The sequence below is a fragment of the Scatophagus argus genome, chromosome 15, assembly GCF_020382885.2.
Source record: "Scatophagus argus isolate fScaArg1 chromosome 15, fScaArg1.pri, whole genome shotgun sequence".
Taxonomy (NCBI): Eukaryota; Metazoa; Chordata; class Actinopteri; family Scatophagidae; genus Scatophagus; species Scatophagus argus.
The window spans coordinates 10,923,456-10,950,936 of record NC_058507.1 but is presented as its reverse complement, the minus strand read 5'-3'; the positions used below and the strand labels follow the sequence as shown (position 1 = coordinate 10,950,936).

The 27,481-nt window shown below is 42.8% G+C and overlaps 3 protein-coding genes across 8 annotated transcripts in view; 1 reads left to right on the top strand and 2 right to left on the bottom strand.

The window, feature by feature from the left end:
• The window catches only part of rnf144aa (ring finger protein 144aa), a 29,097-nt gene extending 12,885 nt beyond the window's left edge, over positions 1–16,212 (bottom strand). The window contains exons 1-3 of one of the 5 annotated variants that reach the window (XM_046412347.1): positions 15,577–16,076; positions 3,037–3,164; positions 788–938 (exon numbers count right to left, since the gene is read on the bottom strand). In XM_046412347.1, the coding sequence (XP_046268303.1) occupies positions 788–922 (135 nt within the window). In that variant the 5' untranslated portion in view covers positions 923–938; positions 3,037–3,164; positions 15,577–16,076. The other 4 variants (XM_046412348.1, XM_046412346.1, XM_046412349.1 and 1 more) reach the window with 4 other exon arrangements.
• Positions 16,213–17,764: 1,552 nt separating this feature from the next.
• On the bottom strand, positions 17,765–23,272 carry rsad2 (radical S-adenosyl methionine domain containing 2). 2 transcript variants are annotated; one of them, XM_046413352.1, is made up of 7 exons: positions 23,142–23,272; positions 20,801–20,958; positions 20,138–20,299; positions 19,785–20,014; positions 19,553–19,702; positions 18,685–18,717; positions 17,765–18,150 (listed from the first exon to the last, which is right to left on the bottom strand). In XM_046413352.1, exons 2-7 carry the CDS (start codon positions 20,937–20,939, stop codon positions 17,986–17,988), a joined length of 879 nt encoding a protein of 292 aa, XP_046269308.1. In that variant the 5' UTR covers positions 20,940–20,958; positions 23,142–23,272; the 3' UTR covers positions 17,765–17,985. The 2 variants fall into 2 exon arrangements, with proteins under 2 accessions (XP_046269308.1, XP_046269307.1); XM_046413351.1 differs by lacking the exon at positions 23,142–23,272 and having other exon boundaries at positions 20,801–21,247.
• cmpk2 (cytidine monophosphate (UMP-CMP) kinase 2, mitochondrial) lies at positions 21,636–25,694 on the top strand. The gene is made up of 5 exons (XM_046413350.1): positions 21,636–22,408; positions 22,696–22,810; positions 23,208–23,409; positions 23,631–23,864; positions 24,986–25,694. Exons 1-5 carry the CDS (start codon positions 21,755–21,757, stop codon positions 25,104–25,106), a joined length of 1,326 nt encoding a protein of 441 aa, XP_046269306.1. The 5' UTR covers positions 21,636–21,754; the 3' UTR covers positions 25,107–25,694.
• Positions 25,695–27,481: the final 1,787 nt, after the last annotated feature.

The following is a 27,481-nucleotide window of genomic DNA, read 5'->3' as shown; positions in this document are numbered from 1 at the left end:
GTGAGTATTAGTCTTTTGACCGCTATGTTTGTTTGTCAACTCTGAAAAAGAGAGAGGAGCGACGGCATGTGTTGAAAAGCTTCAAAATAAAAACTAACACTGTCCATGGATAAATGATTATCTGCAATGTGAAAGGGTTTTCTGGTAGGGACTAACTTAGAAGGAAGCCGGAAGAGTTGCATTTTGTTCTCCATTTGCTTAAATTATTCTAATGTTATAAACATTTAAAGAGGAAACATCAGTTGCAAATATCACAATCAGTCTTTCGGTTTAAATTGTCGACGACCTGTGGATGAAACCGTATCAACTGAATTTTAGCAATTACTGCCGCCAGCCGGGCTGTGCTATAGGAAGTAGCTTCTATTTTTAGTGGTCATTCTCGGGCATTGTTTCCTCATCTCTGTACTGCACTGGTGCAGCTCTGACAGCCAATCGGCGTGGCTGCTTCTCTGTCGCAGGCTTTTCGCACGGGTCCAGTGTTACACAGGACGGATGTGAGATTTGTAATAGAACCTGAGCTCATTATTATGGTTTTAATGCAGTGGAAATCCTGTGTGGCTCTTATTGAATTTAAATCCATTTCAATATTACATTTACTGGGAAGCTTTTGAAAATGCTTTCACTGCATATAACAGTCATTTTGGTGACTACAGCTCTTTATAATGTATTGAACCTTAATTATTTTCCTCTGTATCGGCTTTGTATTGAATATTCTTCAATTTAAAAAAATAAAAAAATTGAATATTGATTGTGTATACATTTAGTGTATGTATAATATCCTGCTCACCAGTGTACAGAAGACACATTGGCACTGTGTGATGGTGGTCATCTGCTCCAGAGGGAACTCTCCAAGGCACAGCTTACATGAGACCAGGGGGTCCACGGCCAGCTCCCAGGTGGGACGGTACCGTGCCGTGGTCATCTTCACCGCCACCGAGCTGAAACAAAAAAGAGAGACAGGGTAGGTAAAAATGGGGGTTGCTTTGGTTAATGAAGCAAAGACCATCCTGAATTGAAGTGAACGAAGTAGAAAGGATCATACTCCAATTCCTGCTAATGGCAAAAGGAAATCCTTAATGTGAGAAAATATGTGGCTTGTTTTTACATAATACCCAGAGTCCAAGATGTGCTTCATTTGTTGTGACACAATCAACATGACAATATGAGCTCAGACTGAAAATGCTTTTTCAGGCTGCACACACACACACACACACACACAAGCCAGCCTGCTGTATGCAGAATGGCTCCAGCTCTCTGCATAAATGGCCCTTGTCAACTGTGTTCATTTTTATTCCAGGCCTCATGCTTTCTGGCAGTAAGAGAAGAAAAAATTCAGTTCAAAAGCTCCTGAAACTCCTGTAGCTATCAGCTATCTAAGCTCCTTGTGAAATTTTCGCTCGGGATGAAATAACACTTTTTTTTTTCCCTTCACTGCGAGTCATTGCATCTCTTGTGTGAGAGTCAGAGAGGGTTATTTTGGGCTGTCTCGTCTCACTTTCTCCTCCCTTCTCCCTTCTGTAGCTGAGAGCAAAGAGCACCCACTCAGCTGTTTACAGGAAGTGGTCCCGCGCACACAACATCAACACTGTCAAGCTCTCCCCGTGCTGCTTAGCAACCAGCAGAAGGAGGATTTCGGAGGGGGGGGGGGTATGGATGGGAGGCAGAGATTGCAGTTTGCTGCCACTGGTCCGGGTACAGCCTTGCTCAAAGTGCAGCTGCTTATTCACAGACATACAAGAAGAAGACGGCGGGTGGGGGAAGATGGGTTGAAGAGTTCACATGATCGCAGACTCATGTGCTGCCTACATGTGCCACCCAGAGGGGGAGTGGAAAGAAAAAGTGTTTTGGTTCAACAGAGACATATCACTTCATCCCCACCCTCGCCCATTCTCAGTAATCACTTAAGGAGGAGAAAAAGGGATAGACTGCTGCACCCACCATCTCCACAGATCAACTTCATGAGGGTGCCGCCATGGCAGGTGATAACACGCTAGAGCAATGAAAAATTTTGGGTGTGCCATCAGTACGGACGTCTCAGTTGCTGCTCAGTGGTGCCAAGAAAAAAAGAGGAAAATTCTCAAAGGAGACTTGAGTGAGGATGTATGAGAGTATCGCATGTGGAAGTCTATTATTGGTAAGACACCTCAGTGGAAATCTGAGTGATTGGATACTGCAGCTGATGAGAAGACGTGCATCGCTATACATTCCACGCCGGTTTTGTGAAACTACAAGCAATCTCAGAGGAAATAGCATTATGATAGATTTTTTTTCCCCCCATGTTCATCGTGTAGACAAATTAATTGGATTAAGTGAGGATTTCATAAGCCAGATGGCATCTTCTTTTCACAGCTTCAGCATGTATCTTAGCACAGCCAATTTATTTATTTATTTCTATTTAGTTTATTCATCCATTTATATATCCCACATGAACTAATGCTGTCATTTAGAACACCTTTAAGACTGGCTCCTTGCTGACTTGTGTCTGGTGGGAAGGAAGGAAAATGAACATCAAAAAGTGCAGATTTAAGTGACTACTTGCTAAAAATTTCATAACACTGTATTGTATGTTTAAACAGCACAGCTGCAAGTTGCAAGTTCTTGCTGTGGATCTGTTATCAGTAAGTGACGTCCATTCAGATGATGCCCAACAAGGAAAAATGTGTCATTAGATTGCCTCAGTTCTTCCTCCTCCACATCTCCTCATTGTGCCTTACTGTAAGTAGGAGGACCGAGGAGGAAAACTGCAAAGTGAGACAAACAGTGAGGACAAATAAGAAAAAATGAGATTCACCTCATGTCTGACTGACTCAGATCACCTGGCTTTCGTCCATCTCTCCGCCATCCATCACACTGGCCAGAAAGCACTGAGCAGTGAGGAAGCTCTATTATGTAGGTGCCGAACTCATATACAAGGGCTTAAATGGCAATTTGTTATCAGGATGGAGCCAAGGACTTACAAACATGACCCTCAAGGGAGCGTGTGGGAGGGCATGTGCACTGGTGGTCCAAAATCAAGCTATCAATCAATTTAAATACCTCTGTACCACAGAGTCCGTGGTAGAGTCTCAAAACTGGACAGCTGACGATTTAAATGGCGTTCCTGGGCGACTCAAATTGGTCTATTTCTTTATCCGTCTGGTCTAAGCTGCCGAACTCCATTAGCCCTGCGACAAAAAAAACTGCTGGTAAAAAGTAATTCACACTGTACAGAGCAGGATTTTCTAATACATTTAAATCAGTTTCTCTCCTCCTTCACTTAATATCAGCTGTGCAAATGCTGACAGACTGAGTCGATGGGGACAAATGAAATTGTTTAGTAAGGATAGCCTGAGGAGAGGGTGGGAGAAAGAGCGAGCAACTCAAGGAAAATGAGGTTTTCACGAGAAAAGGTGGTGCAGCGCCATCCTCGTGCTGCATTATTAACTAGATGGTCCGTTATCAGAGAGACACACACATATACAGTATATTCCTAGCAGTGGGACGGCGCATGCAGGCCTCTCGTGTCTGTGTGTTTGCTATATGTCTGAAAAAGGTCGGGTCAGAGAGCTAAAAATCAATACAGCAAGTCAGAAATGAATCAGAAGTCAAACATCCATCCTGAGCAGTGACCACCATGTGTCAGTCATCAGTCTGAGGGGGCTCCACTCAAAGCTTAACTGACTACAGCAGCACTCATGCGATAATGACTCCACATCCAAGAGTCAAACACACACACAGATTATTGTGTAAGACAGGTAGAAATGGTCATGGAGGAGCAATAGAGGAGAACTCCTCTGGGGAGCTTGACATAAATGGGATTTCTTGATGCAGAATACATAATATTCACCATTAAAGCGATTTCTACATCTACATCACATGTTGTGTAAAATTAAGGCCACTTCCTGCACACAAAACATAGATGGATATGATACCCAGACACGCACTCATAGAAACACACAGTAACAGGCAGCCAAAGATGCAGCCCTAAACCCACAGCTAATTCTAAAACCAAACAGGACAAAAACTCACGTCAGTAAATGTCCTCACTGCGGTGAAGTCAACCCTTAACTGCTACTTACAAAGCTCATAATACCAGACCAGATACACACTCACACACATACAGTGTTTAAGTATATCTTGTCTCATTGTGTTGTGTTTGACTGCACTTACATGTTGTTCAGCTGTATATCATGGCTTTCATATAACCTGATTTTCATTGTGGGTTGGAAAGCATTTATGAATAATGGACTGCTTCCAAGAGATATCTCAAACAAAAGAAACAACAAAAAACTTGTCAATACGTGCCGTTGATGGGTAAAAGTGCTGATACTGCATACATTCATTTCTTCATAATGTGTGTGTAAGCCAGTGACTGTCAGGTCCTGATTTATTATAACAGCAAATTGAAATTCTAATCAGTTCTTGTTTATCACCTTTTTAGTACTGAATGATCAGTCAGTTAATCAACTAGGTGATAAATAAAAATGTGGCCAACAGTTTAATTAATTGTAATTTATCAAGCAAAAAATGCACTTTTTTGAGCTTTTTAAATGTGAGAAAATAATTGGTTTTGCCTTTTATAAATTATCGCAAATTGAAGACATTGAAATTTGGAGTGTTGGTGCTCAGCAATTATAATAAGTAAAAAGGCTTTGGGAAACTGTAATGGTCCAAACAAACAATACTGAATAGAGCACGTTTAGTGATCCTACTCTTACTCTGTGCAGTCAAACTGGTGAATAAAATGCAAATTCTCACCCGAACACTCACAGACAGAGATGGGAAGAGCGAGCGAGCACATTTTCATATGCTACAACATGAAGCCTCACTCTGCATAGCAATGCAGGTTTTCAAAGGGAACTCAATCCAACCATGTGCTCTCAGTGCAGCCGTGTGTGCAATCCATGTCATCTAGAGGACGGTGATCACTGGAAAAAATATTTGAATAAGGGGGGAAAAAGAAGAGGAGGAAACAATCTTTCAGCTCTCCATTTTCACATGTAGACAGCTTTTACTGTGTGCAATTATATAATGTCACATCAAATCATTGCATAAGGCTCTATTTATATACCTCACATATGGCTGATGTGAAAGAAAGCTGTGAACAACTGTTAGCTGATCTGGGAGAGGCGAGCAGCCCAAACATTTTTCTCACTCATTGTCTTAAACACACACAAACTCTTCTTTCAGCACATTCACAAACTGTCCTTCAGCTGGTTTACAAGAATGTGCTCTCAACCAATTAGACATGTCGGGGAGAGAGCGGTGAAGGATGAGGGGCCCACGAAGGCAGCGTGGGAAATAAGGACAGTGCTGATGATATTCTACCTGGAGTCTGAGAAAAAGCCAGTAGACATTCAACTGTATCATTATGTGCTGCAGCTGAACTGATGCGGTGAGTGATACGATGCTATCTGAGTGGAGCAAGCGTTGTTCCGACCAGCCTGATCAGCGAAACCTAATCCAACCACAGATTTGCTCTTGTCAACTTTTCTGTCTGGCAAATTGCTACAATAATAACTCTCTCTCTCTGCACTTGCAGTTGTAACTACACCGCACAAACGCGTTCATGTTCACAAAGCATGTGATCAACTGGAATTTGCAGTTAAGTAAATCAAAAGAAATTCAAATTGGCCCGTCTGTAAGGTGATCTGAGTGAGCACTTAGCGATCCTGCTTTCTGCTCCTCCCACCCCTGTTTCTTCCTGTCTTTCCTCCCTCAACAGGTCAGCCTTGCTCTTCATGGCCAATTAGTAGGGTCTATAAGTCTCATTTCTGTCATATCCTCTCAGTGTCCACTGCTGCACAGGAAAGGAGAAGGGATTAGTTTTTTGTTTGTTTTTTTTTTTAAAAATACCAGTTTCATCCATTTTTCCAGACTCCCTTGCCTCACCTTTATGGTCTGCGATTACTTTTTGTCGCTATTTTGCGAATGCTTCCACTAGGCCACTGGTCAAACAGGTCAAATAGATCACGGAGACAACACACACACACACAAAAACAAAGCAATGAAGCACACATGCATTCAGACAAACATGGATCTTAAAATCAGACTGTAGAAGGACAGAGACTTAGTCTCTAGGGTGAGTGAAAACAATAATATGCTGCCTTTATTATAATTTAGAACGTTAGAAAGCGGGTTTCGTTAATGATCACACAACGTGACCAAGGTACAAATTACAGGTGCGACTACAATGCAACTCTGTTATTATGGGTGTTATCAGTTCTGAAACTGTGACTGAGAGCGAATCCACAACACAAACGTTCATAGTCTCGAGTTGCTGTTAGTCCTCCTGAGCAAACTGGACGGCGAGTCCTTCTCCATATAACCTTTACCTTAATCAGAGACATGAACGTCAGTATGTGCAGAAACAGATCTTTCTCACAGAGTCAGAAGATGTTCCACGTTACAGCCTTACGAAAAGGTATACAGCATGTCGCCTACGCTCAAAACACAACAATATTTGAGGCACAAATTCTGCCCTTGCCTGGACAGTCATCGACATCCTTTGTATTATTCATGCAGTAATAAATGATTCCTCTCAAACAGCGGAGCAAATGCAAAACCAAGCAGCACATTTAAAGCGACAATAAATAACAAAATGAATAAGCCGTCAGTAAATTTTACAACCCTCATATTTACATACCATAGATCTCCATCTGAGTTATAACACTGGCGCGCTAAAATAAAACCAATGTGGGACATGTCACTACTGTCACCTGATGAAAAAATAACACTGATAAATCATGCCAATGTCTATTTAGAGCACGTTTATTGCAGGAAGAATGTGGGTCATGGCTGTATGGGGGCCATAGGTTTGATGAGGATCACACTTGAAACAACGCTGACGTCATGCTATGCCAAGCCGTAACACAAACACTCAGGATGGCCGAATTCTCCTGATCAAATATATACTAACCAGCATTCTTAACCCAAAGCGCATGCACGAGGACTTTATTTTTGGACAGCTCAATCGCTGAATGTGAAAGGTGACATGCCTTTGTGGAGGGACAGCGGTAGGGGACAGCCTCCGTCTGTCCTTGACATGGAGGGGGTGGCGGGGGGTGGGGTGCTAGGAGGGTAGCTAAGAGTGGTGATAGGCCTAGTTTTTCCATGCCCTGAGGAGTTATACAATCACCCAGATGTATTTTGGCATCATGAGTGGTGTTGAGAAGCTGTGTGTGTGTGTGCGTACCTAGCAAGTCAAAGTCCATTTTACAGTTCGGGCCAGACAGTGGTCATGCCTGGGTATGTAGGGCAGAAAAAGCAATAGTCTCATGTCTACTTGGTCTCTTGCCATTTTTCTGCTGCAGTGCAAGCTAAATATCCTCCCTCCAAGCAGCGTACACAGTTACTGCAAGAACTGCGATTGGTCTGCTTATTTACTTGTATTTGTGTTTACTTGCTAGTTTTGCTAATCTAATCTTTCTTGTTGTCTAAATGTCTTCTTGTTCAGCAAACCTGGTCTCATCCTGCTCCTCCCAGTCACTGTCATGTCTCTATTAATAAGTGAAAGAGAAATAAACTGAAGTTTTTATTACTTAATGCATTCATAGTGTTTCCACCGTGGGAAGAAAATGACCAAAACAGCAAAAAATCTGCAGTCAATTCAGAGGTTGCAGTGGCTTAATGGTCATCGTGTTTGTAAGAGTATCGACAGGTAAGAATCTGTGTCTTGTGAAAACAGCAACACTAGACCACATAAACCAGAAATCGCCGTCTGTCAGCAGAAATAACAGTCTCACAGGTTTACTGCCACCCAGTCGTAAAAACCATAACGTTGCCCCAAGACAAAAAACTGAAACAAAGCAGAACAAAACAGGCGAGTGAGTTGGGACCAAAAAAAAGAAAAAAAGGAGGAAGGAAGGAAGGAACAGTGAAATGGGCAAAAAAAAGGGGGGGGGGGGGACTGGCAGTAAGAACGTGAAGAAATGCAAAAGGCAGACACTGGCAGTTCTTAATGACTATAAATATTCATGAGACTTGGTCACATTTTAAATGTCTGGTATTTATTCCTTGATTCCAGTGTTGACCGGACACTCATTCACTTTTAAGTTCCTAAAGCTTCTCTTCCGACTGGTAATAAGGAATGCATTTTTGCTCCCTGCAGCCACGAGTTAATTTCCACGCAGCTCAGACAGGACTCACCCTGATGTTCTGATCTCCCTGTCAGACTCAATGACATGTTGGTGAGCAACATGCACAGAGCAAAACATTCATTCTAGTGGCTAAAGCAAGAGGCAGTCCTTGTCCACAAAGTCTTATTGTCCAAGGTGACGTAGTCAGACTGTACTGAACAAGGGTGACAGCATACAGTTCACGACAACACAAAGAATAATAAAACAAGATAAGACGGCGAGAAGAACGTCCTGATTTCAGACATGTATGACATCACATCTTGCCATCGCCAGAAGCGGCTAAAACACGCCTCTAAGCAGCGACACCAGGCTTGTGCTCCCCTCCAAAAAGCCATCTAGGCTCGCATTAGTGTCTCAGAAGCTAAGTGAAGATGACAGGCGCGACACATTGAGCCTATTTCTATTGACAGATGCAGAGAGCCCGAGCAAAGGGTCGACTTTGCTGGCAATCTGTTGTCGCTCACTGATCTGCAGCTTCAGTCATTGTTTTTACATGTTAAAAACCCAGCACACAGCGAAAACTCAGGCTCATCTCGCAAGTCATTATTGTAGATGTTCTGACAATCCTGAATGTTACCTGTATTCTATTTATACAATCCCAACGAAGCCGAACTGAAGCTACTCAAAACATGTCTGGACTAAACTGCTCTCCTGTTTGTGTTATCATGGGAAGTTATTTTCAGTTTTGTCATTAAAGATGGTTATATCCATCCCTTCCCTTTGTCCTTTCAAACCAAAAGAGAATCCAACAGATATAAATTGGCAAAACTTACAGTTTCAAACCTCACTCAGTTTTGTTGGTTAATGTTGTTGGCTTAATTTTAATGATTTCATTGTGGTTTTTCTGCCAACTTCCAGTCTCATCTTTGAAGTAAGCCCCATTAGAATTCCCTGTGAATTTCCATCCAAAACAAAATGGGAGAAAAACACTGCAATGAAACACACCTGGTTGTTTATTAATGGTCGATGAATAAAAGGCCACTTATTTTGTCCCAAAAGGACAACTGAAGTTTTTATCAACACGGCAAACAAAGAAGGTCACACCCACGGAGGGCAGTGGCCAAAAGCCAACTAATGAGAGCAGTATTCACAGGCTGTCTGAAAATGACGCAACTGGTCACACTTCAGGACATTTCTGGCAGCATTAGTGGGAAAGAAACAACAACAACAACAAAAGAAGAGAATAAATAAAGTAACTGGTGAATCTGAACTGGTGCAAGACGTATACCAACACTAGCCATGCTCCTATTTGTGTAACGTTCAAATTTGATATATTCATTACTAATTCCTGTAGCAACATCTAGTCAACACCGACTACATTCCCACCTTTATTTCACTGAGGTAACCTGATTAAAATGTTTAAAACATGAATGTCGACTTTGCAGGCGATGCCATTACGTGTTTACACTGTTTTGTAAGTTTAATGAGCTGAGATGAATGAACTAACATTTTCTGTTACAATGGAGCTCTGTGGCATGAAGCGATGCAAAAGGGAAACGATAAATTCAGTTGTTGATCATAATTAAAATGACAGCATTATCCTTTAATCATCTGTCACAGTATGTCTTCATGTGTCTGATGTGAAAAGCACACGTAGACTCCTGTAAAGACATTCATAATGTTGGAGGTCACTTCAAATGGTTTGTTAACACACAGAAATGAGCACATGTAACAGATTTCCTTAACACGCCATGAGGGGGCTGAACATTTAGTTGGACTGGCATCTCTACATTTAACATGCAGAATCTCATAGCTTTATCACTGACACAAACCAGCCTGGGGACGAATCCACTCTGCCAACCAACTGGTGCAACACGTGTGGAAGCTGAGAGCATTCAGCAGGTCCTGTCAAGATCTGCAACAAGCAGTATGGATCACTTTAGACCACTTTAAAAGTGACTACACACTACTTAAATGGAGTTCTGTCACGTCAACGATTTTATCCTTTCACCGGAGATGACTTTAATGAGCACACTACATAGCTAGTGCTAAGCTAATGAGAGTGACTGCTCGCCCATGAGGGCCTCCGTTACTGGACAATAGAGTTTTCATGGCCACAGGAGGAGAGAGCCACTCCAACAGAGAGGCACTCAGAGTCTAATCTGCAGGGTACAGTGACACTCTCACCAGCAGTGAGCAAAACAATTCCCAAGCAATTTCAGTAATCGCTGAGTTAGGGCAATGCAGACAAAACAAAAGGCCACAGACTCGAGAATTCTCAAGCTCTGTGTCTCCTCCCATAGTCTCACGCACCCGTGTTGCTTCCTCGCTCCTTCAGTACCTCCATGGCCAAGACACTCCCAACATCTCAACATCCAAAGAGGGCTTTATCACATCTAATGCACCTTACCACAATGTCACATCCTGCCTCTCATTCTGCCCTGCAGTTAGTGAGCCTCTACCTTGTAAAGCAAACCCAGTCTCACTGCAGGAAAATGGGAGGGCGGAAGCCAAAAACCTACCTTAGGAAGTGCACTGGCATCCTGTTGTTGGTTTGGGTTTGGTGCAGATACACAAAGGATGTAACTCCACTGAAAGTGAGGGGAGGAAACCCTCCCAAGGCAAATGTCTCAATGTGACTTTACATAGCAAAAAGAGAAATTCTAACACCATGGTGACACATTTTCAGGAAGTGCCGTGAGCAATGCTTGTATTCATCCATTTTATCATTTTTTTCACTGATTAGATTACTTTGCTTGTTGTTTGGTCTTACATTAAAGAAGTTACAGCTCATACTGTTACTCTCTTTTCAGAGGCTTCAGGTGTTTCGAGGTTTAAATTCTCCAGTCAGCAAGAGCGCAGGCAGAGCTGTCAGAAGTGAGACACTCACTATCAGGGTTGGGACATAATGGATTATACTACAGGGATCAGACTGTTATATGTAAGGGAGGAAATTGTTATCAGAATTACTGATAAAACTTTTATTTTTAGATAACCTGACAGAACTACAGTCATTATCATTTCTAGGGTTCTGACACTGGAGAACTCAAAAGTACCAGCAGCGATAAAGGCAAACTGATCAAATACTGTGCACTGTCTCATATCTTCTGTTAAAAACTGTACTTGAAAAACACCTGAGGTTACTACTGCAGCTCAGAAATGTACATGTAACATCAAAGACGGACAAACAAAAGCTGGCTAAACCTTTTCACGCCAGTTAAAGGCAAAATCCTTGAGATTATCACGAAATCAAACTTTTTATGCTATTTATGGTCTGTTTTTTTTCCGCAATAGCTTTTTAATGTAATTAGATCTTCCCATAAACTAGTGTTTATTGGCAGTGGCAGTCTGCCATCCTCAAGCAAGAGCAGATCACAGGAAATTGATGCCTGCATGTAATGAAGCACACTCTTATTTAATTGATTACAGCCTCACTGTTTATTGATCACTTTCTTTACACCAGAGCAGAACTGTGTTCAGTTACTGCTAATGCAAACACAACTTTTCCTATGCAGCAGCAACAGGAAAGACAATGAGTATGTCACCACGGTTCGCATTACTTGGGACTTGTAATCAAATGTGTCCAAAAAAACAAGACTGTGGGCATTTTTTTTAAGACAACGGATCATTTTTCAATTACTTTTGACTGCCTTCTTTATTCAGACACAAGCGTCAACTTGACTGCGTCTTAACAGAAACACTAGTTGCTCTTTAATTGCGTTCCTGGAAAACCAGCAGCTCTAGGGATGTTTGCCGTCAAGTAAAACTGCACTTGCTGTAACCAGTGTAAGCACTAGTGTTGCCAAATCAATCAGAACTGAAATCTTATGGATTACAACTTAAAAGTCTGGTTTAAGTTTAAATAAGTCTTGCTAGGCTACAGGCTCACTGGGATGTAAAAAGAATATCTGCTCTGTTACTGTGTTCTAAGCATTAGTCAGGCCCATCCAAAGGGAGAAGCAAGAAGTTTAAATTTTAGGAGGATATTAATGACAGCATACCAAGTCACACTGCAGTCCAGTCTCTCCTGATCAGTTCACACAGTCACAGTCATCTGCTGTCTTCCCCCGTGGCATCAGCTCGTGATTTATGCCACGCCAGGTTTAACTAGATTTTGGCTCATCACTGCTATGGCCTACCTCCTGACTCATCTACTTCTACTTGTTAGTGATATCCAACATTTCAGAGAATGACTTTCAGCAGAGTACGAGCTTGAACGTGTTGTGCTGTGCTGTTTCTGTGTGTAGGTGGAGAGCATGAGTGATAGAGACAGACGTAGTAAGAGCAAAGAATTGGCTTCTTCCCAGGCGAGCTGAAGCGTGAGTTGTGCCCCTTTAATGAACATTAAACATGATTTGTTGTTCGGCTGTAGTCTGTTGAGGCTACTGTGGGTGGAAAAAGTAACGCCCCCTCCCCAAACATTAGTAACTTAGGAAAGAAGCCCATGTTGTGGGAATGTGTAGGATGGACACCAAACTCAGACAGAATTACAAATGTTCTAGAAAGTTATCCTAAATTATCTTCTGCCTCTAAAATTCCATTAGAGCTGAGCCTCGACACAATGAAGTTACATCATCTAGAGTTTAATAAGGTCATTTTCTGCAGGAGTCAGTCAGTAACACCAAATAAAAATCAATCCAGGGCTGCAGCTGACATCTGTCTCTAAAGATATTTTGGCTGGGGTTTTCATCAGGCAGACAGCACGAGTATGTTTGCATTTCACTGTCTTTTTTATTTGAATGTCTAAAGATGATGAAGATGAACGCATAACTGTGAGCCCGCGGGCAACACCCAAATAGATTTATTGTTGAAAAATCCCCCATGCTTGCTGCTTGTTTGTGTGTGTGTGTGTGTGTGTGAGAGAGAGAGAGAGAGAGACTTGCTCAACCTGAGGAGACTGCTGCAATTTACACATTCCTGAAATGTTAATTCTTGGAAAGTGTCAGACAGTCAGCAGAATCTGTGGTGCATGTATTACTTAACAGCATCTCGTCCTATGTGGCCTACCTGTCTGAGAAAATGGAGCCCGCGAGACCAGTTCCCAATGCCAAGCAGCCGTTTGGAAGAAGCACGGCACACACGAGCATCACATAATGCTCTCATAACAATCCTCATTCCATCTCAATGCAAGCCTTACTGGCTGGATACATGCCATAACACACAGAGCTACAGCACTCCCTCAGCACTGAACATCATTTTCAGGAGCTACTTACAGCTCAAGTGGTTGCATTGTTGACTGTCTGGTCCGCCACCCCCTCAACTTCAGCCCCAAACACACGCGCAGTACACCTGGAAACCGGCGTCGCCCTGAACACTCACTCACAACACCCTGCTGAATGACATTTAAGTTGTTACATAATCCTTGGAAACCTGATGGCACAAAGGCAGACTACAGCCCCTTGGAGTCAGATTACACCAAAATCACTTCCGTAAGGGACTCAACGAACATGTGCTGCAGTAATGTACTGCATATCTTCGACAGCAAAGCACCTTTGGAAAATGCCAGTTACCTAACCATGGATGTTTTGCACATTGTGTCCTCAAAACTCCACCTCAACTCAATGAAGCCACTCTTGCGAGACTTAACGAGGAACTGACGGTAATTTAAAAACCGGTCAAGTGTGTTTAAAACAGAATGAGTGTCACATTTCTAGATCAGCTGTCTCAGCTTGACTAATCTCCTTAACGTTAGGTGTTGCTGTGATGCACAGTTGAGCAGATGGGGGTTATAACTCTTACACTGGCAGAAAGCTTCTTCAGGGCCTCGAGGGAAAAAAGCAACATGGGAGGCTTCTGTGTTTATTCCCCAAACACACTTGTATGATTGCCACATGATGTAAAATGATATGGTACTACTGAAGGACCAGAAAGTATGTACAGCAGGCACAACAACAATATTGCAGTTACTGCCCTCACTGTTTTAATATCATCCACGCAGTGCTAATAACCCTCATGAAGGCATAAAACTACAAATCTTTCAGGTGCTTTGTTCTGCAGAGCACGAGCTGAGTCAACGTAAAACAAAGCCAGCAACAGACATTCCCTGCAATCAGGAGATCTGTCAGCATAAGTGTCTTACCATCACCATCGCAATAACATATTCAGCAGAGAGCTTTTTCAGAGCGCAGCCGTAATATTTTTCAGTACGTGGCCACGCCAAAAAGGTTTGAATAAACACGAAATGTTCACAGAGAGGCAGAATGTGCTGTGTGAGGCCATCGCAGCTCACCAAAACAATCACCGTGTTTACATAAAGTGCTCTTCATATGCTTCGACTATGCCTGTACTCCCTGTGGACTGGTACAGCACAACGGGTTCTGGGCATCGCAACCTCGGTGCTTTTCATTCTTAAGTAAACTCGTCTCCACTCTCCTCTGGGAACGGGCGGGCTGCTGCCGGTCACTCTGAGGAATGTGCTGCTGTTTTGTACAGACCATCTTTTCTCTTGTTTTGAACAAATCTGCAGCTGGGAGAATAGCGGCTCGATGCATCTCACCCCTCCTGCCCCCACCGCGATGGGAATGAGCGCCTTCTCGGAAGAACAGAAATAGTGCATCAAAACATCAACAGCCTGTGGAATCCACATGTAATATACAACATTCCCAAAATGTGCATTTTCACTATGCAGCGCCTGAAGTACATCACTGGAGAGAGAATCAATAGCACACAAAGAGAGGGCTCTTAAAAGCCAGTATTTTTAACAAGATGGACCTCGTGTGCGCTACTCCATATGCTGAATGCATTTCATGATGCTGGCTCACGCTCTGAAAAACACCATATGGAAGTGAACCACTGACATTTAACGGACATAAAACAGGATGCTGACAGCTCATGGCTTCTTTACCAGTCAGTCCCCTGTAACACTGAAACATGTCAGCCTGCCTCAGAGGAGAAAAGACAGCATTAGACATGAAAACAGGGTGTGCAGGTAGAATACACACACCTCACAGCCCTGGCCAGCAGTGCACTGCAAGAAAAGCTCCGTTTGTCTTGTAGCCTGGTTTCATAGCTGCGCCTATAACGTGACTGCACCCCCGGAGGGGGGGGCTGCTGCTTAAAATGGAAATATCAGGGCACCGAGTGACCTTTCAGGGCTCAGTGGAGCCATCCACTCTGAGCATGTTGTTGTGCTTCGGAGTTCAGATGCAAACACTCTGCAGCTGCGGTGTGAGGAAACAAATGTGATGTAAGGCTACAAACAACTCCGATCAAGTGTCAGTAAAACACACAAACACACACGCACAGAAAACCTTACTGATGTCATTTTGAAGCAGCTACCTGCAGTCGGCGCGCTGTCATCTACAGCTTTTTTTAACTCCACAATAAGCCAACACAAAGAGCTAACAGTCGGCCGGGGCTGTGAGACAAGTACAACATATCTTGCTGTAAAAACGAGGAAATGGCGAAATTAAAATGCGACAGCAGTTACTAATTGAGACTGAGAGAGCGTACGCCGCTACGGCTGCTGCTGCTGCTGCTGTGTTACACCGAATAAAAGAAAAGCGGCCATAAACCTTACCTGGCTTTCTGAGATAAAGCCGTCTTGATGGTGTAACCCCAGGAAAGGTTGAGAAGATGATCTCCTGAATTGGATTAACGAAGACGACCAACCAGTCAGGCGGGGGAGGAGGGAGAAGAGGAGGAGGAAGACGACGAGGAGGAGGAGGAGGAGGATATTTCTGAAGGGGTGATGCCCATGTTCATTATGTGTCCCTCCAACAGCGGGGTGGAAACATTTGACCTGCTACTGTCGCCCGCAGCGCCTGAGATCAGGCCCTGGTCAAACACTAACACCAACAACCATCGGGCGAAAACAGCGCAGACAAATAAGCACAACCAGGGGGGGGGAAGCTGCAGCTGACACTCTCCGATCTGTTTGTGCTGTCAGTGGGATTTGTTTGTACGCCGGAACCGCGGTCTAATCTCGATGAGTGCGCAACGTCCAGCCGTCGATCTGCTTGCACAAATCCTGCGAAAAGCAAGAGGCTGTCTCGTTGCAGAGAAATCCGGGGGCGGTGTGTTTACCTCTGCGCCGTTCCTGCTGCCGTGCTTGGTCGGAAATCAGCTGCTCCACACTGGGGGAGACGCCATTTGTTCGCGAGAGGCTTTCCGTTTGCTGCCCTGCGCTGCCGCTCTGTGGAGGGCTCGGCACTCGTCAGCTTTTCACAAACAGCAGCGCCCCCTGCTGTCAGAACGCCGCCATCGAATCAGAATAAGATTCAGCTTTATTTGCCAAGTACGTGTGACCATACAAGGAATTTGACTCCGGATTTTTCTCTCTCCTGTGCACCATACAAAATACAAAATAACAAATAATAGTAATAAAAAATGAAGAATAAAGTATTTACAAGAAGAAAAAAAACCGAGATAAATATATACATGTAGTGCAAACAGTGTGATGGTTCATACAATGGCGAAGAAGAGTCATTTACAATTTTAACAACTGAGTGTTACCTGAGTACATTTACTCAAGTACTGTACTTAAGCACAAATTTAAAGCCCTGATATTTGAGTCTCCTCTTTCCATGCCACCTTTTACCCGTACTCCACTTTGAATTCAGTGGTTGTACTTTTTTTATTTATTTTTATAGTCAATTCACAAATTAAGATTTTTTTTTTTTTTGCACAAAATGTAAGAAATGGAGCGAAAAGATTTTATTTTTCTTTTATGCAATGACATATAAGTAAAGCTGAAATCACCAGACAATTAATTAGCCGAATGCCAGCCATTTTGGGCATATTCAGGAGTACTTTTAATACTTAAGTATATTTTCCTCATTGTACTTACCGTACATACTCTTACTTAAGTACCATTTTCTTTGCAGGGCTTTTACTTCTATTCTATTCTATTCTCTATTGTTACAGCTCTGATGAGCTGAACTTCCTCATACTATGTCAACTTGCCAGTGAAGGACAATGTAGAACAATATGAATGCATTTTGTATGCAAACAGCTGTTGCCTAGCAGGTTGCTAAAACAGCTGAGTAAGTGGACACCTGTCATCAACAGCAAAGATAGACCTAATTCAAACGTAATGACTTGACTGAATGGGGGCGTTGTTTATCAGGGAGGGGCCTGACAGGACAGGCCAGATTGTTAGAATTAAAATGTCCACAAAGTGGGAGAGCGTTCTGGAGCGACTGCATGTCCACATAGTGAACTTGTGAGTAGTTCCTACTCAAAGTGAGAATTACATGGTTAGAATTTCTTTCACTTTCCAAAGTCACGCAAGGCGTCTGCTCACCTTAGTTTACCGGAACTCCTGTGTAACCAGTTTCTGCTCTTACTATTACGCATCAGTGATGTCTTTCTCAAAATGTATCTTTGAAAATGCTTTTTATTAATTATAGCCATCATTATTGTTATATGTTATTTTATCATATAGAATATGGATATTTTTCTCCAGTTTATTTTTGTGTTTTTTGATTTCATATGAAGCACTTTGTATTACTTTGGTGACATAACTGGAAACAATTTGTTTATGGAAAAAATGATAAAATATTGTATGTACATTGAAATTGTTTAAGTGACACTGATGTGAAATGTATTTGTTACATCACTTTATAACTTTTTATTTTATGCCAGGAGCTTCAGGTTGGCCTTAAATCAGCCATAATGAAAAAAAAAAAACAACAAAACAGTTTGATATGATAATTTAGGGTGCTACATTCTGGCAAGCAAGCAAACAAACAAACAAAACACTTGAATATTTTTTATGAAAAATATTTTTATTATTAAGTATATGCTCACATAAATGCCTGCATGTCAACAAAAATAGCTGTCTGTCTGCCTGTCTGTCTAAACGAGGGAGTGCAAATATTTTTAACATTTTTTTAACACTTTTCTGTTGTTATGGTTAAATAAAAGTAACATATGCAAACAAAGATAAAAAAAAAAAACATTCACACTGTAACTGATTTGCAGATTTTCACCATTCCAGCTTCATGTCTGCTTTGCTCCACACATATTTCCCTCCTCTCTTTAGAAACATCTTCTCATCAAAGCCGCTAAAGCGAATGGCCTCCTTCACACCAACATCAAGGATGGACTTGGACGGGTCCTTCCGGCCCTCTCGACAGTCCAAGAAACGCATCTGAAAAATGAAGAAAGAGCAAAATGGTTACGCACATCAAAGTTACCTGTGTATTGAACAGATACAAGGCAAACATAAATTAGGTTTTTCCTCAGCCAGGCATCTGAAAAGCTGCTTTTTAAGTAATCAGACTTAAGCCAAATTTCAGCCCTTTAACTCCATTGAATCAGTTGCCACTTAATTACTTTGAACTGTGCCAGTCTTGGAAGGAAGTGCTTTTATGTCCTCATTAAAAACAGTGAAACTTAGTTTAAGTAAACTTATTGTCCCCTTCACATTAACAGTTAAATTAAGGAAAGAAGTCAGTATTTAATACATTAGTATACTTTTATATATGGGTGAATATCTTTTGTTTTTATTGTTAATTTTGTTTCTAGTGTTTATTCCTGTTCTTATTCTGTCCTGAGATGCTGCAATACTGGAATTTCCCTTTCGGGGGTCGATAAAGGATTATCTTAACTCATCCATATGACCTGTAAAAGTAGAAATCTTTGGAGGAATGTGTTTAGATCATAAACAACAAAAGGTACTTACATATTCATCCAGGATCAGGTAAGAACTCCTCATCTGTAAAAAAAAAAAAGAAACGTTCATGAACTGACATCTGATTCAGAACAATACGACACTGTTTACACGCTAACACACATCACTGCAGATGTTGGTCCATTCCAAATACAAAACAACCCACAAATCTGTATAATCGATGACAAGATGTTTCCGTCATGGTACATTTTGGTTGGGACTTGGGCCAATGAATATGGCTGATATGCTTCTTGACCTTTATGGGGGTAATACTCTTGCTTCAGTTTATCGAGTAACCTGGAGTTTGACCAGTCACCGTCAAGATTAATTCACAACAACCTTATCAGACACCAAATATGATTTCTTGCTTACCTTGATATTTAGTTTACAATGTTTTTTTCCATTCATTTAAGGTTTTACTATCTGTGAAAACCGAGTGCACAGTGTATATTTGGGCGACAACTTGACAAATAAATTCAGCCACAAACAGTTTAGTCGTCATTTTTAATTTCTCATTTATGGCGTGGTATTGTGAAATCACAGTGGCCGAGTGCTTAATCTGGGCAGGACAGCACAAGTGACTGGCAGTAGTCAGATAACGTGGGGAACATTCATGTCAGAGCAAGTATCTCAGCATTACTTTCATATCAATAAGTAAACTTAACAAACTCACATGCCAATATCTCATTCTGAAGATGAGAATTTTGTTACCATTAGCACACATAGAGAGGGGATCACTCTGGCCTCAATTCTGTATGCTAATTGATGTCGCAAAGGGAAGGTGTTGAGTTCTTACTCATGACGTATGGGTGAACTTTAAGTCTGTGAACGTAAACAACATCTGCAGTCATATTTGTTGCCAGTGTTATCAATCTCATACCTTCTCATTGGACTCAGGAACAAGGCAGGAGACGCTGCTGTGTCTATCTAGAAACTCCTGAAACTGTTGGTCGCTGATGACGAACCTCTCCGCCTCTCTCAGGGCTTTTTCTCCTGCATTTTCCCCATCAATCAACAGACACTGGAAAACCTTAAAAGGTAAGCACAGAGAGGGAAGGTGAGTATCGAGAAATGCGTGTACACAAACATGCACTCCTTTTCCATACTCTCACCTTCCAGCGAACGGGGTCAAGCCGGGTGATGTTCTCCGTCATGTCTTCGTCCACGTTGAAGGTGTTAATGACCGAGTTGATTTTGAATGCCACTTTGTACTGCTGACACCAGCTGCGAATCTTGTAAAGGCCATCAAGGTGGCTCTTCCTGCCCTGAGTTCTGCCAATCAGCTGGTTGGTCGCTTCATCAAAACTGTCACAAGAGATGGCCAAGATGTCCAGATAATCGCCTGATGGAAAGAGACAGCATGACATTTGCATTAGTGACAAATGATGGCATTTTTCTTCTGTGCAAATAAACGCAGCCACAAGCTGTGCCGTGTTACAAATCCAGCACTAATTTCCAGTCTTACCATATTTCTGGAACCATTTTTCTTTGATCATGCTTCCGTTGCTGACGATGCTGACACTTGGGAGCTGGAGGTCCTGCTTACAAAACTGGACTAATTTCCCCAGAAATTCTCCTCTATCGTGCAAGAAAGGCTCTCCACCAGAGAAGTTGATTTTTTCCATGCCTAACAAACACAAAGATGAGTTTAACTGCAGGCTACAATACGTTTACTCAAGTACTGTAGTTAAGTACCAACTGGAAGTACTTGTACTTTGCTTCTGTAGTTCCATGTTATGTAACCTTATGATTATACTCCACTACATCTCTGCAGGAAATAGTGTAATTTGTACTCCACTGCATATGTCTGACAACTTTGGTTACTGCTTACTATTCAGGCTACAATTTCTCATCCCCTTTCTGTTCAGTGGAAATCATGTATCTCCGAAAATGTGGTTATTCCATTTTTTTTTTTATAAACTGAAGGATTCCTTTAGCCATTGAGAGACTTCTGATACTCCTTAAGCTAAATTAATTACAACGAGTACTTTACTTGTATTTAATTTTGATGATTATGCTTTTACTTAAGTAGGGTTTTGAATGCATGACTTTCACAGTATTTTCACAATGCTACAACTCGAGGAAATGATCTGAATACTTTCCATAAGTCAAGATAAGTCAAAGTTACCTGATTCCTTCAAAAGTCTGAGGCCGGTCTTTGCTTCCTCCAGAGGCAGAACGAAGGATGTTTTCGCAGTGTGGAAACAAAATCCACATTTGTAGTTACACTTGCGCGTAAAATGATAGTTGACACTAGTCGGGGTCATCGCATCTTGGTCCGGTTTGCTGTCAGGGGGTGAAACAGATGAGCTTATTCCCCTGCAGGCTCCTTCTGCCCAGCAACTAACTTTAGAAAAGACGCCCGCCAAAATAGACTGCAGGGTGCTGATGCAGAACTGCAGCAGCAGCTTCGGAGACGCGACTACAGAGGAGAACTGCATCTTCAAACCGAGTCACACCTTTTCTGATCGGACTGGCGCAGCTGATCGAACCTTAAATAAGGCTGCAGGGCGTATTTAGGAAGGGAGAGGGAAAGCAACTCAGCTGACCGGCTGAGTTTCTGTTTACAAACATCGAAAACGAAACCTTTGAGGCGCATAGCCTGCAGGTGACTCGACAAAATGTGACTCCGCAGGCCAAATATGCTGTAATGCGTCCATAATAATATGCAACACTAATGGCGATTCTTTATGGGAATTTATAAGGGATATTAGTGATATGAGATGCCATAAGAAAATGATACTTAGTTGTGGAGATGTTTTTGGTGATGCTGCAAACTTGCAGTCAAATGCATGTTTTCACGGGGATGCCTGTTGACGTTCGTGTTTGGCTTGTTATGAGGTTACAGCCATTGAAAGATTGCTCCCATTTTGCACCGATGCGAGCGACTGAGGTGGCCACCAGCCAAAAATGATGACAAAGAGATACTTTCATAGTGTGACACAGCCAGCAACTATTTGCCCTACTGATTCGCCCATAAACATAACTCAAGAGTGGAGGGTTTCCTCGGAATCTGTGACCTTAAAGTTTCGTTTTCCACAGTTACTTTCGTTTTTCCGACAGCGGACGGTTTATATAATGCATGGCAGTTAGTGCCATTAAACCAGACTGGAAACTGATCGAAACATCATCGTGTTGCACACAGATGGCACGGCGCAGCATGTCTCTTCTTTCTCAGTGGTCCTCTCGTGTTTTTTCAGTGGAGCTCGATGGAGCAAACGTCTACTTTTCAATTCAAGAAAAGCACCGCGGAGAGGAAGTGCCGCGCGTCTTCAGAAGAAGCCCGGACTGTGACAGGTGTTACTCTCTTCTCGTCTGCAGCTCCGACAGAGTCAGGCAGGCCAGGTTTTACGGGCAGCTGCGAGACAAACTGATGAGAGGTTTGCCGCCGGAGTGTGATGTGTCTCCCATGTCCTCGTTTCTGCCGGATGTGAAGGGCTCTCTCATCAAGGGCTACTTTCTAAAAGATAACTCTGAGAGTCCATCCTCGTCAGAGCGCTTTTTGCGAGATCTAATACGACACGATCCGGTGCTTGTGTGCTCATACTTGAGAGGTGACGACGGCCGGATGTGGGCTCAACATCTGTGGTCTCATGCAGACAACCAAACTATGGGAATGCCAAAGAAGTACTATGTGGTACCTTCAGAAGAGCCAGAGTATCACCCATCTACTCTCAACGTCATCAACTCTGATGTTTTCTACAGTTTTGAGGAGGCCCGTGAAGTTCTAAAACAGGTTTTTATAGTCTCATGATTTGCATAAACCAGTTTTACACTTTACACACACCAACAAGAATGGTGTAGAGAAAATGCTTTATTTGTAAAATATGGCAAAATGGCGCCCTCTTGTGGCAGGGGAAGGTAAGGCAGTGTACTCTAAGTGGCCCACCGTGGCACTTCATTATTTCATTTATCCATCAGTGCCAGGTGGCCCACGGTTGTGTTTGTGTACACGTGCGCTGCAGCCTGTGACTCCCTCCTGCCTCCTCTCACAGCAGCAAACTGATTGTGTCTGCTCCGCAGTGCGGTGACATCATCCCAGAGGCAACGTCTGTCATGGAGCTCCTGCCCAGCAGAGCAGAGGCCAGAAGTAAACCAGACTTCCCTGTTATTGTCATAGAGGGCCTGGATGCCACAGGTTAATGCCATTACCTCATAAATAAATATAGGATCAGTCTGATGTATAGATGTCTGGCTAAAGTGATGGCCAGTTGTTCTCTGCTAAAGCCATTATCTGCCAGCAAGCTTTGCCTAATGGAATATCATGTATCATGACCTCAGAAAAGTTACATCATTGTGAAAATGGTTTATTGAAGAGATCGCTCATCTAATGCTGTTTGCAAATCTCGTGAAAGCTCAGCCATGTAGGTAGGACGGGAGTTGTAGGTCAGTCGACTTTTCAAGAGTCACTTCAGTGCCTCGTTACGTTTGAATTGAATGGATTCTACTTTTGTGTGCTGAAAACTTACTCAGTCTTGTGTGTTTCTTCTTTGTTTGCGAGCTGGCTGTTTCCTCTCTTCCTCTTCCCATCACAGGTAAAACCACTCTGACAGAGTCTCTGAGGGATACTCTGGGTGCCACTCTTCTGCGGTCCCCTCCCCAGTGCCTGTCCCCCTTGAGGGCCCGCTTTGATCAGGAGCCGCCCCTCATCCGCAGGGCCTTCTACGCTCTGGGGAACTACATCACAGCAGAACAAGTAGGCCAGGAGGGCATGAAGACACCTGTCATTGTTGACAGGTAAAGGCAGCTGAGATGTCGCACGTGCTGTGAAGTTTACCTGTTTTGTGTCCTGTTTTGTGATAGAGGGGGCAACAGTTGCATTCCACAGGGACCCGGATCAGTTCACAGTTCAGTTTTAAGCATCTCAAACTCCTGTGGGGATGGTTACCCGATCATCCATCCATTCAGTTATCCATCATTTGCCTTTCAATTCACCATCCGCCACCACCTGTTCACAGATTCTGGCACAGCACAGCAGCTTATGCCATTGCCACAGCTGTGAGCGGTCCAGTGTGCAACCTTCCAGCAGAGGGTTCGGAGGTTTACCGTTGGCCCGGTGACCTGCTCCAGCCCAGCTTGGTGGTTTTACTCACCCTGGACCCTGAGGAGAGGAAGAGGAGGCTGAGGGACAGGGGTCAGTCAGAGACTAAAGAGGAGCAGGAGCTGGACCACGACCATCTTTTCAGACTCAAGTGAGACATTTGCACATGACTGTACATAATGTGTGTGGGATACAAACAAGTTTCAGTTGACAGTTTACTACTTTTCTCACAGCAAGTGAAAAAAATGGGCAGTGGTTCAGTTCATTTTCCAGCTAATTCCTCAAATTGTAACAGTTGTACCACCAATTATCTGCCTTATTACAACATTTCTGAAATTGCAACAAATTTCATCTCTTTTAAGAAAAATCAAATTCTAAGACCAAATAAACTTAAATTATTGTACAATAGGGACATTTCTATTCATGACATATTTAGGAAGGTAATGCACTCACCATAGTCTATTAATTTCATACAGTATGACCATATGGTAGTACCCAGAGTGGGCAAGGACAGGACAGAAAAGAAACAAAAAACACACAGTAGACACACTTAGCCATGTGTCATGTGTGGACTAATGTTCTGCAGTCTGTCATGAAAAACAAAAAACCCACAAAAAAACAAAAAAGTTCTCTGAGTGTAAAAACATGAAAGCACAGATGGGATACAAACTGTACTGCACGTTCCACCGAGTTAGGCCAGCTCAGTCTTAGTCTGATCCATCAAACACTTAACAATCAATTACTGTCCCATGGGGGAAGCCCCTGATGAGAAAGAACAGGTGATTAGTTGCTGAGCTGTTGTGCTCCATTAAACTGGTCAAAACTCACAGGAACTGCCGGTCGAGTCAGTCGCTGCTGAGGCAGGTCGATGGCTACTTTCATTCATCCTCTATCCAGATATAATGACCTTTCCACACACGGACAGCCAGATGTTGGGCCTGTGCACTTGGGCGGCGGGGGGGTTGACTTTCTGCTGCTGGGAGAGTGAGAGATTTTACACATGGGGTCAGTCACTATCACTCAGGCTATCCTTCACTTGCCTCAGGAAGTGGCTGCGCTCTGAGCCATCTGCGTTTTTCTTTTGTTTTGTTTTTTTATCATACTGAATTTCTCAGATGTTGTGCCTTTTATTACTCTCCACATTGTCCACCGAACTGTGAGCAGTCAAATACTCAAAACCATCCTGGAAAGAGAATGCTTGGCCTAATGCTAAGTATCGGTTGCTATGTTTATATGCTTATTTTCTTCGCTTGCTCTTGTGTATCTCTGCAGAGTCGAGGAGGCTTACCGGAGGATCAGCGGCCCGGCTTGTGTCACTGTAGATGCTAGTCCTCCTGCAGACCAAGTGCTCCAACAAGTGCAGCTTTTAATTAGGGGCAAATGCCACTTGTGATCAGTTCTCCATCTCCCCTGCTGTCGGCCATGCATCAAGTGGATGCAGTACCTGCCTGCACCACTGGGTGGCAGTAAGGTGTTGTGAATGCGATGGTAAGAGGAACTGTGCCAGACTGGAGTGTGGAGAAGAGATTTTGTTCAGAATGAGTAAAGGTTGAATGGCCAGGGGCCAGAACTGCATGCTACAATCAGAAATACATATTCATGTAGACACACACATGTACGCACAGATTCAGAGACACACACACACGCAGTATTGTTAAGAAGTGTGCATTTAACTGCTATTGTGAAATCGGATTCAGTGTAGCTGCACTTATTGACAGCCACTTCTATTTGGACCAGTACTGAAGAAATAAACATTTATATGAGCAGGAGGTTTCATTTAAGCAGACAAACATCCAAATCTCAAAATATACGATAGAAAACGAAAAGACTGAGAGATACGACAGGAAAAAGTTTACATTTGTACAAAGTACTATTACTTTGTTAAAAATAAGTTTCAAATTAAAAGAAAATTACACAAAATATCTGTATGGGTGAGTGATTATGCCTTACATAAGCCTAATAAAGACATTTGTCATATAAATTAAAAAAAAAAAAATCTGTCTTTGTTTTACCCTGTTTAAGTGCATTAAAAACTTTCTATCAACATACTGCTTTGCTTAAAAAAACAAAAAAACAAAGTCATTTTTACGGTGTCCTGCAGATGAACGTTCCCTTTGGTTTGTCTGTGGGATCTTGACACATCTGACTCCATTTGTATTGATAAGCTGTGTGGCTCTGTGTGGAGCTTTAGCGCACACAGATAACATATAGTGTTGGCCCTCACAAGTGTGCACACTTAGATGTACACATGCGCACCTACTTGTGTAAACACACAGGCCCGTATACTAAGAGCATATACTGTAACTCATTTATATATGGAGGAAGTGTATATTTGGCCTGTGTGATGGGAAGATAAATTGGAGGTTTTAGTAATTATGAACCTGGCAATGCTGCAGGCTGGGGAAGACAGAGTGACCCATCTCTTTTACGGTGATGCATCAGCAGAGCGCCAACCACTGCAGACCCTATTCATATGGCAATTAATGGAGCGCTGTATATCAATGTCATTCCAGTGCTCCCCCACATAAGCGCTTGAATTACTCCTACTACCAATTAGTGCAATCCCATGTTTTACTGAGTGGAGAGGTGCTGTTGATGCAAATTCTTACCATCACATGTAATCAAATAAACTAAAATAAGGTGTCGTTATGTTTATGGAGTATGGATTCCTGCATGAGGTATGTATCTCAGGACATTTTATTGAATTCATAAGCCCTCAGCTGCCCGATGTTGTGGATGTACTCTGTGATGGGTTACACAATGAGTGTATTCTCAGACCTGTGTGGAATTTTGATGGCCACTCACTCAGTAGCCTCTGTCTCAAGAGAGTCCAAAATTTATGAAGTGGGAGAGCAAAGCAATTAGGCATTACACCATACATCATACCTGAATACAAAGTTGTGTGGGCCTGTGGTGTCAGCCATATTTCCATGTTAAATGTTGTTATGCTTTGTTATTCTTGGCATCAGAAAGTGAGTGGTGATATCATGCCATTACTGCCCCTCAACAGAACTGTAATATGACATTAATGGCCCATAATCACAGTACATTACACATGCGCTGAAATTATTCTCTTCACGTTTGTTAATAGTGTTTTTAATCCTCATTGAAACACGCAGGATCTGTTCAGTTGTTTTTGCCCAATAGCCAGGATACACACAGAGGTCTTAACAATAACAATAACTCACACATTCACACGTTGAAGACCCGAGTTTCACAGCTGAACTGCGGTTTGAGGGGGAAAAAAAGCTAAAAACTAACTGCAATCTGCTTCCAATCTGTGACCTCACTACTGAATTTGCAAGATAGTCCAAACCACATTTCATGGCAAAAGTAAGATCTGTCTGAGAACAGTAGGAGGAGCTCAGCCTTGCACGCACGCACAGCCATGCACACAAATATACGGTATACTTACACAACACATAGGAGAGCATGTGAACACACACACCTTAACCCTGCATGGGGCCACTTTGCACTACACTCCTCAACTTCAATATTTCATCTGCACAACAGAGAAGGAGCAGCGGAGAGGAGGAAAGCCCTCCATGAAATAATTAAAGATCCAGCAGGGATGCAGCAGCACAGCAGCCGCCGTCCTATCCTAAGTAATAGATCAAATGAAAGCTGTCCCTCAGATCATTAATAATGAGTGTGGTATGGAGACTGAGGGGGCACGGAGGGGAGGGGGCAGGCTGGTACAGTTTGGGGGGGGAGGGAGTGAGGGCATCGGGGAGGCACAAGGTGTTTTTATGTGTGTGTGTGTGTTAG